Raw genomic sequence first — 10036 nt, forward strand, 5'->3', positions numbered from 1 at the left:
GAGTTACAGAGGTGAGCAAGCCCTCTCCTCCACAGCCCTCTGGGACCTTTCCAGCCATCAGGAACACACCCATTTCTGCAGCCTGAAGCTCTTCTCTTTAGCAGGTTGTAGCAATCATATACTGCGTGTGAGATCACTGATTTTTTACATTGTTACACACTGTATGTGCCCCGTCTTACCACGGATTTATGACTTGCCTAGCTCATCTATCTTTGTACAGTTAAGCCCTCTACACAGCATTTTGTATAGCAGGTGGCAAATAATTGGTTTTGAATGAATCAGTGAAGAGATACCGACTAAATACAGCAAACCCTTGAACAACACGGGTTTGAAACGCATGGGTTCACTTACACATGGATTTTTTTCAACCAACCACAGATCAAAAACACAGTATTCACAGGATGTGAAATCTGAGTATACAGAGGGTCGACTTTTCACATACATGGTTCCGTAGGGCTGTTTTATGTGGATTTTTGACTGTGTGGGGGTCAGTGCCCTTAATGCCCATGTTGTTCAAGGGTCAACTGTGGAATATACCAATATTTATAAAGCAAATGTATTTCACAGGGCCTCCAAAGCCCTGCAGTTTCAGGTTTAGCCTAACTTTTTAAAAGTACATATAGAAATGTTAACCTTGCAAAAGACAGGAAACTTTCCCCAGACTAAAGCCTCTGATATTGATATAGAATTGTAACACAGCAAAAAGAGTAGATGTCCTTGGTGCAGGTTATTAACCTTACTTAATTGTTATGTAAACATACTAAGGAAATTGCCATAGGGAAAAACAGTGTTTGCTAAGATGAAGCTTTTGTTGGTGGATCAACTTAACCTTTTGCAAATTGCATTATGGAATGTCACATTGCTTGTTACCAGCCTTTATTGTTAAACTATAANTCCTGTAACTTCCTGGTCTGGAGAATAAATGCAGGGCGAGAACCCCAGTTCATGGTTAATTCCCAAAGGAAGGAATGCCTTTCTCTTGAGGGTTCTGGGAAATTAACCCCTTTAGGGTCTCTCACTGCTTGGAAGAAATGGGCTTTGAGTAATCCTTTTTGCAGCTCTGTCACCCAGGGGAAGAAAGGTGACAAATCCGTGTGAGGCAAAGCAACAGTCAACTGTATTATATTTTTCAAAGCTCAATTAACAGGAAAATTCAACATCATGACGAACCATTGTTATAGAAAGCCGGGCTGAAAACCTCATAGATGTTAAAGACCCCGTGCTGTAGGGCTGGCCAGCTAACTCGGTTAGAACACAGCCTTATTAACACCAAGGTCACAGGTCCAGAGCCACCAAAAACAAACAAACACCAAAGACCCCACCTTGTAAGTAAGAAGTTACCCTACCTGTTCCCAGGTTCCACTACCACTGCCGACAGCACACCTGGATGGCCAGGTATTGGGACAGAGACTAAGGGCCCCTTGGCATGGGATTTACAAAACTCCCTGCTTATCTTCAACATATCAAAAATGTAGCATCCATTCATTCCANGTTATCAGCACCGCACTCTCCCAAGTGAGCCATGCGCTGGCCCAAGAGGGTTGGAATTCTAGCTGCTACCTTTCCCGTTACAAGCTTCAAGTGCCTTTGCTAGTCATTCAAGCACCTGGCAGGTGCCCTGTTCTGTCTTACTGGAGTTACAGAGGTGAGCAAGCCCTCTCCTCCACAGCCCTCTGGGACCTTTCCAGCCATCAGGAACACACCCATTTCTGCAGCCTGAAGCTCGTAAAAAAAACCAGATTTTATAAACTTTATTGCCAAAATGTTTGTTTTAAATGCTGGTGATTTAGATTATCAAATTTTCTTCCATTTCCTGGGGAAAAAAAAAAAAAATTCCGAAACTACAAAAGATATTGAACAGGGTCCCAACCAGAAAGAAAAGTTAACATACTTTCAATAAACCAGCTCCCCATCCTTCCCTAGCCTCTTTCTCTTTTTTTTGGAGAGGAACCCATCAGTTCCATTCCTAAAAAGAGGCTTTTAAAATGCCACAGGTAATGGCCTCCCCAACCTTTCAGGCGGAGGCCTGCGTGGTTGTGCGTGGGCTCCCAGGGCTCTCTGCTGAGGCACTCCTGTTCAGTTTGCCAACCTCTGCCTGCCAGCCTGGGATCTTCTTGGTAGTCATGTGGCGCCGGGCATGCTTGGTCAGGTGGTCGCTGCGCATGAAACGCCGGTCACACACTGGGCACATGAACTTCTTCTCCCCTGTGTGTGTTCTGCGGTGGCGAGACAGCTCATCTGAACGAGCAAACTTTTTATCACATCCATCCCAGCTGCAGGTAAAAGGCTTTTCCCCTAAGAGGCGTGAAAACATATGGAAGAAAAAGTAAATGCTTAGCAACTTGTAGATACATTAGTGCAGGTCATTTTATTTTATTTTTTTGTCTTTTTTCATGACCAGTAAGGGGATCGCAACCCTTGGCTTGGTGTCGTCTGCACCGTGCTCAGCCAGTGAGCGCACCGGCCATTCCTATATAGGACCCGAACCTTATTCCAATTTAAACATTTTTCAGGTTGGTAGAAATGTAACGTTAAGTGATCTTATCCAAGGTAAACTTACCCAAAGATTCTATTTCTCATGAAAACACCAATTGAGTGTTTACAAAATGGCATAAAAAGAGGAATTTTCAGAACCTTATGGTTATTTAAGTTGAAGTACTTGGGGAAACACAAAAGGAGCTTGTTTTGGTCATCATATTTTCTGCTATTCTGCTAGTACTTCTACCAATAAACAATAAAACCTCATTCAGTCACCTCCCCCAATCTGGAATCTGCTTTGATATGAAGTTCACCTGGGCAGTCTCAGTGAAAAGTAGAGTTGGCCAAGTCAGTGAGCCCGTAAGACAGCAGAGCAGGTCAATTCCCTCAGAAGCACTATTCACACTAGCACTACCACCAGCCCCCTGTCATGCCAACGACTGACCATCATTTACTAGTGTCATGCTGTGTCAGACGCCAGGAGTTTACATGCAGGTGAGACAAATATGTAAGTAACTAAAAAACAAAGAATGTGGTGAGACATACAATAAACCAGTAAGGTCAAACAAGGAAGGAAACAGTCTAAGAACTGATTTTGGGAAGCCCCTTGGAGAGTTTTCAGTAAGTACAAATGGGCAGAGGGTGAAGGGTGGAAACATGGAACGGAGAGAGGTCAAAGCAGGGGCCAGGTTTGGGGTCTTATCCCCGAAGCAAACAGCCACTCCTTAGCATGGAGGAATAGTACAGTTCCTTTTGTAATGCCTAAATACCAGACTGTGCTTCATTCCACAAGCAGGGGCGCCATGATCAGAGATTTCTTGTGCTAATTAGAAACAACCCTACCTCAAATGCACTTGGGGGGCTGGCCGGTAAGTTCAGTTGTTTAGAGTGCACTGTTATAACACCAAAGTCAACGGTTTGGATCCCCATACCAGCCAGCTACCAAAAAACAAACAAACAAAATGCACTTGGTAGTAAAGTACAGTAAGTAGGAACTCCCTCCAGCTCAGCCTTTCCTATATCATATCTCACAAGTCAGGCATTCTGGTGGAAAGGGGATTCCACAATCAAGAGTTTAGAAAACACATCTATACGCTGGCTGTTTAGCTCACTTGGGAGAGAGTGGTGCTGGTAACACCAAGGTCAAGGGTTCAGATACCCTTACCAGCCAGCTACCAAAACAAACAGAAAAAGAAAACACATCTATACTGCAGAACCTTTGACCTGTGTAGTGGATTGAATTACATCCCCCCAAAACTCACTGAAGCTTGAATTGTGTCCCCTAAGTTTTATGAATTAGAAACTTGGCTGTGACTGGTGGGAAATCCTATTATGGTAACTGAAAGGGAGAGCCTTGAAGAGATGATTAGATTAGGACCATGCCATAGCAAATGGATTAAAAATGACGGTCAGGGGCGTGGTTCTGAGGGCTTTAAAAGAGTCTGTCTCTCTCTCTCTCTGCTCTGCTTCCACCATCTGGCAATGTAAGACTCCTGAGTCACTGTCACCACCACCAGCTGGACTATGGACTTACCAGCCTCAGAAACTGTAAGCAATAAATTTCATTTTCTTTATAAATCATCCAGTTTCAAGTATTTTGTTATAAGCACCAGAAACAGACTAATACAACCTGTAAATGTGCTTATATGCAAGTACATGTGTGGATTTCTGAAAGGCAAGTTTAACAAGCAGACTTAACCACAGGATCCTTAAAAAACAAAACAATAGAACACTAACTCACAAAATGAGAGCTCCACAAAACACCTGAGAAATGCTGTCCTAATTTACTAAGGTGATTCTCTACCAGCTAACACTCAGTCCTCTGATAAGCAGTATGGTAGCTACCAGCCCCTTGGAGCTATTTAAATATAAACTTCAGGGCCGGCCCGTGGCTCACTTGGGAGACTGTGGTATTGATAAATGTAAACTTCAATTAACAAAAATGTAAAACTCAGTTCCCCTGTCACCCTAGCCACATTGCAAGTGCATGTGGTTAGTGGCTATCCTAACGACAGAGAATATTTCCATAGCAAAATTTTCTATTGGACAGAATTGATTAGGTGATAGAGAGATCATTAAGTCATTATAGTTTTGTTTGACTTCTCAATTAAAAACTATACATTATTGGGGCCAGCCCGGTGGCGCACTGCTATAGTGTGCTGCTTGGGAAGTGTGGGGGAGCTCCCACCGAGGGTTCGGATCCCACATACAGACCGGCCGCTCACTGACTGAGCAAGGGGCGGGAGCAACACCGAAGGTTGCGATCCCGTGGCCGGTCCCGGTCCGGTACGGGCGCGACACTGAGGGTTGCAATCCGTTGCCGGTCACGAAAAAAGACAAAAAGGATAAAAAAAAATAAAACTATACATTATTAAAAGTAAGAAAATTATATTCTTTAAAAATAGTCTAGAATTTGAGGCTGGCTGATTAGCTCAGTTGGTTAGAGCACGATGTTGTTAACACCAAGATCAAGGGTTTGGATCCCCATACCAGCCAGCCACCAAAATTAAAAAATTCTAGAATTTGAATTTTGTATAGTTTCTACAGACCTTTGTCCACGTAAACATAAGTAAGTAACATTGATTAAAATGTCTTAAACAGGGCCGGCCCGGTGGCGCACTGCTGCAGTGCGCCGCTTGGGAGCGCGGTGGCATTCCCACCGAGGGTTCGGATCCCACATACAGACCGGCCGCTCACTGGCTGAGCGGGGTGCGGGAGCAACACCAAGGGTTGCGATCCGTTGCCGGTCACGAAAAAAGACAAAAAGGAAAAAAAAAAAAAAATGTCTTAAACAGGGGCGGCCCGTGGCTCACTTGGGAGAGTGTGGTGCTGATAACACCAAGGCCACGGGTAGGGATGGCCAGTTAGCTCACTTGGAGATCATGCACCAAGTCAAGGGTTAAGATCCCCTTACTGGTCATCTTTTAAAAATAAATAAATTAATTAATTAAATAAATAAATTAAACAAACAAACAAACAAAAATGCTTTAACTGAATGTGAATGCACACTTTAAAATGTAAAGACAGCATGAGATGTCTACTGCAGTGTGAACAGAAGGGGGCAGTAGGAGTCACCCTAAAAGACACAAAGGATGACAACTATAGAACTATATTAAATTTAGGGGCCGGCCGGGTGGCGCACTGCTACAGTGCGCCGCTTGGGAGCGCGGCGGTGCTCCCGCCGAGGGTTCGGATCCCACGTACAGACCGGTTCCCGCTCACTGGCTGAGCGAGGTGCGGGCGCAACACCGAGGGTTGCGATCCCGTTGCCGGTCCCGGTCCGGTACGGGTGCGACACTGAGGGTTGTGATCTGTTGCTGGACATGAAAAAAGACAAAAAAAAAAGAACTATATTAAATTTTATCTACTAGGATGAGGAGTTGAAACTGTATAAAAACCAGTGAGAGCTGTGCTCATGTTAACCTCAATCCCTATGAGATGAAGACTTTTCAGAACCAAAGAAAAACAGCCACATTTCCTCCTTCTCCACTGGTTCTCACGCTTCCCCCCTTTCTTCCTCTGCGGTGGATCAGCTGTGTTTCCTGTCCACAGGGTCCAGTGTGCCCAATTCCCTACCTGCCCCAGCACTTACCTGTGTGAGTACGAAGATGAGCCTTGAGGTGGGAACTTTTGAAGTAGGTCTTCCGGCAGCCTGGGAAGTTGCAAACATAGTTTCTCCTTCGGGAAAAGTCTACCTGAGGGGCACAGTTTTGGCTGGAGGCAATGAACACTGGAGCAGGGGCAAGGGGCAAGAACTTGGTATTCCCAACAGCCATGACACTTGATGAGCAGGTGGCAGGCTGGGGGAAGGCTCCCTGGGGCAGAACCAGCATCACAGTTCCCTGAGGCGCAGGTGGTCCCATGAACACAGGCTGGGGCACTGGAGTAGCCTGGGGTAGGATGGGTTTGACAGTCCCCGCAGACAACTGGGGAGGGGGTTTCAAGAAAGCTGGTAACATGCTACTTTGTCCAGTCACAGGAATCATTTGGCAAAGGACAGGGAGACTGGGGACAGGGACAGAAATCAGAGGGGTGTTTTTCCTTGGCAAGTCATTTTCATAATTCTTTGGTGAGCAGGTCTGAACTGCAACGGGCCATCCTGCCTGCTGGCCTCTGTCAGTAGGGAGCAGGACACCAGCCTCATGCAAGCAAGGCTGACAGGACACTGAGTTAGTGTTGAGTAAACTGCCTGCGAGGTGTGTGTCCTGCAAAGCTTCAAAATGTCCCAGAAACTGTGCTTTCCCTTCTGTGTTGCTGAAAATTCGTTGTTCTTGAGTCTGCGCAGTAAGAAAGTGGGCGGGGGCAGGACTCTCCCCGGTGTGTCGGATCACACTTGTCAGCACAGCCCTGCAGGAGGGGCTGGGGGCTGGCTCCAGCGGCTCTGGCTTCAAACCTGGCAAGCCCCTCTCTGCTCTCCTGCTCAGCACTCTGGCTGCCACAGCAGAGGATGGGGGGATGGCCATGACCATGCATGCTTTGGAATCAGTTACTTGGGAAGGAACATGTGCTCCTGTTGGTGGCTCCATGAGATCAGGGCTCTGAGGAGGAGTCATGCACTTAAAAAAAAAAAAGTACTATGTCAAAAGGTAGTTTTGGTTAAATTTTTGAAAGGACTAATGTGGTCCCATTGTCCCCCAACATCTTTAAAAAGAAGCACCTGGAGGAGACTGGCCTATGCCTGCTCTCAACACATGCCAGCAGCCAGGCCCATTACTTTTCTCCGCCACCCACAAGTCCCTTCTCATCCTTCTCCACATCTGCTTTCCACACTCTTCTTCCAGTGCAAGCTTCCAGCCCAGGACAATCACATCACAATTTTCACTTGTTAGCAACATATAGCTCTAACTTCTCCAAGCTGAGAAGCAATTTCATAGCCGTAGCAATTTATAAAAAACAAAAATTGGTGATTTGCTGCATCCAATTCACACAGGTAAGTAGTCACCTGTCACAGGAATGGAGAGAGAGCAGTATTTCAAACCATCTTTGGCTGTCTGATGTCAAAGCACATGCTTTCTCCAGCTGCCACTCACATATCCTGATCCTGGGCTGGGTCACTAGGAGAACCTAAGCCCCCTACCTCAAGATTCCCCAGATATGAGTAAATCTCACTTTCTCACATCAACCTGTACACTTCATCCTGTGAACACTAACCATGTGGCTAATAAGCTATGCTCCATCAACAGAAAGAGCATGGTTTCAAGAGATGAAAGAAGAGTTTTTACCTCTCCAGACCCACATGGTAATGCCACTTGTTTGCCAGCATCCCAGAGAATCTCCCCACTAGTTCAACACATTTATTCAAGCAACTCCCATCATTTCACAAAGATGCTCTTCCCCCCACCTCTTCTTACCAGAGTCGATAAAGAGAAGAGTTTTTACCTCTCCAGACCCACATGGTAATGCCACTTGTTTGCCAGCATCCCAGAGAATCTCCCCACTAGTTCAACACATTTATTCAATCAACTCCCATCATTTCACAAAGATGCTCTTCCCCCCACCTCTTCTTACCAGAGTCGATAAAGAATGGAAGTCCTTTGGTAGCTCAGGTGTGGTTGCGTCCATATGCACAGTAGTGGTGAAGTCCCCAGAGTCAGAGACAGGTGTGAGGGGTCTTATCTTCAATAGGTCACCTTTCTGGGATCTTTGACCCCAGGAGCTCATGCAAACAAGAGCCTCAACAGCTTCCATGTCTGTCTGCTCCAGGATGCTGCATGTAGACCTTTTGCTGTCATGCCACTTCCTCTCCAGGATTGATTCACATATGTCCATGATGCCAACCTAATGGCGACACAATGGCTTTTCAATCCAGGGAAAAACAGGAAAGGTAAGCCCCAGTGGGCATGTGGATACACATACCAGGAGCCCATACTATGCACACACAGTACTCCACACGCAACAAGCCCTGTGTCCTAGCAAAAGACATTAATGGAACGCTCACAACAACTTTGCTTTTAAGCCAATGTTCTGAACACTGGACTTTGGCGGCTGACTCTTAGAAAAGGTTACTAAACTCATGTTTTTCTTGGGTAAATGTCTAATAAGATTCCAGAGGTGTAAGCCTAAGTGAGTAGTGTGAAGTTGTTGCATAAAGAGGATGAACCCACGCTGAGGACATCCAAAAACTCTGCTGGTGGGAGAGATCCTCTGATGATGGCTGGGTTGGCAAAGCCACCAGAGTAGTGTTTCTTCGGAGGCATTTCTGGAAGCCCTCTAGGGCATTCGCCCTAGCCTTCTTAAGTCAGGCCATTACCACAAGCAGAATTTCCCTGGTGGCTGACCTCCACCGGCTCTGTGCAGGTAGAACCCACAGTGATTTAGCCTGTTTCCTCAACAGATTCAAAAAAACTAAGACACTTGTTACTGCCCCAAGTCTAGGGGCTCAGAGGAAGAGTTTGTTAAAGATCCACTTCAACTCAAGACAGGGATGTCTCCCCAGCGTACCACAGCACCTCCTTTTAAGACAGACAGGGGAGAGGACGACTAGAACCGACTTGTTTAAAAAACAAAACAAAATGGGCCGGCCGCTTGGGAGCGCGGTAGCACTCCCGCCGAGGGTTTGGATCCCACATACAGACCGGCCACTCACTGGCTGAGCGAGGTGCAGGTGCAACACCGAGGGTTGCGATCCCGTTGCCGGTCCCGGTACGGGCGTGACACTGAGGGTTGCAATCCGTTGCCAGTCACGAAAAAAGACAAAAAGGAAAAAAAAAAAAAAACCCTTTATATCTATAAACACACACATTTCCCCTCAATCTGCCTAAGTATCAAAATTTTGTCTGCCCAGGTTTCTCCAAAAGCGCAGAGGTTGGCTGCCTTTACGAATGCCACCCCCTCCAGGTTCTGCTTCACGAAGCTAACTGTGAAGTCACAGAATCACATCACACGCGGGAAGGGGCTCACCCAGAGTCGCCCGAGGAAGGTCTCCCGAGACCTCCTGCTGGGCCCCTCTGCAAGCCTGACCCCATGACGACCTGCCTGCAGACCTTCCAGGGGGACCCCTAACCCGCGCCACCCAAACCGCGTTCCACATTCCCGCCTGACCCGTCCCCACCCCCTATTGCCCGCAGTCTGGGTTCCCGCCCCTTGCCTCGCCCGCACCGCCGCGTGCCGCTTTCCCGCGGGCCCCTGGCACCGCACCCAGCCCTAACCCCGCCCCCTACCATCTTCACGCCGGGTCCCGCCCCTTGCCTCGCCCACACCGCCGCGTGCCGCTTTCCCGCCGGCCCCTGGCCCCGCCCCGCTTTCCCGCCAGCCGCACCCCCGCCCAAGGCCGCTCTCCTTGCAGGGCCGGGTGACGTCATGGCTGGAAATAGCCTTGCGCTGAGGCCAACGGGGCGGGGTCGCGGCGAAACACCGGACAAAGCTGAGCGTCCGCGCACACGCCCCCTCCCCGGCGCGACCCCGTGCGGCCGCCACCCAGCCGGCTCCGGAGCCCGCCCCAATTCCCTACCGGTGCGGCTGCGGCGGGGCCCTTCGCATCCCTCGCCACCTCCAGCCACGCGCCGCCCCTGGCTCAGACGGGCGCCCCTCCCGCGCCAGCCCCACCACTCACCGCGCG

The 10036-nt window shown here is 48.0% G+C and overlaps 1 protein-coding gene across 1 annotated transcript; it reads right to left on the reverse strand.

Moving 5' to 3' along the window:
- Nucleotides 1–1794: 1794 nt before the first annotated feature.
- On the reverse strand, nt 1795–9089 carry KLF11 (Kruppel-like factor 11). Its single transcript, XM_008590817.1, has 4 exons — nt 9065–9089; nt 7987–8256; nt 6071–7034; nt 1795–2295 (listed from the first exon to the last, which is right to left on the reverse strand). Exons 2-4 carry the CDS (start codon nt 8245–8247, stop codon nt 2015–2017), a joined length of 1506 nt encoding a protein of 501 aa, XP_008589039.1. The 5' UTR covers nt 8248–8256; nt 9065–9089; the 3' UTR covers nt 1795–2014.
- Between the last annotated feature and the right edge of the window lie 947 nt (nt 9090–10036).

This window comes from Galeopterus variegatus, unplaced genomic scaffold (genome assembly GCF_000696425.1).
Source record: "Galeopterus variegatus unplaced genomic scaffold, G_variegatus-3.0.2 Scaffold6391, whole genome shotgun sequence".
Classification (NCBI taxonomy): Eukaryota; Metazoa; Chordata; class Mammalia; order Dermoptera; family Cynocephalidae; genus Galeopterus; species Galeopterus variegatus.

Excerpts from the sequence above, each read along its gene's own strand:
- KLF11 (XM_008590817.1), bottom strand. The coding sequence starts at position 8,247 with ATGGACATATGTGAATCAATCCTGGAGAGGAAGTGGCATGACAGCAAA. Across the intron at positions 7,035-7,986 it reads TCCATTCTTTATCGACTCTG|TGCATGACTCCTCCTCAGAG; the intron begins GTAAGAAGAGGT and ends TTTTTTTTTAAG. Across the intron at positions 2,296-6,070 it reads TCATCTTCGTACTCACACAG|GGGAAAAGCCTTTTACCTGC; the intron begins GTAAGTGCTGGG and ends CACGCCTCTTAG.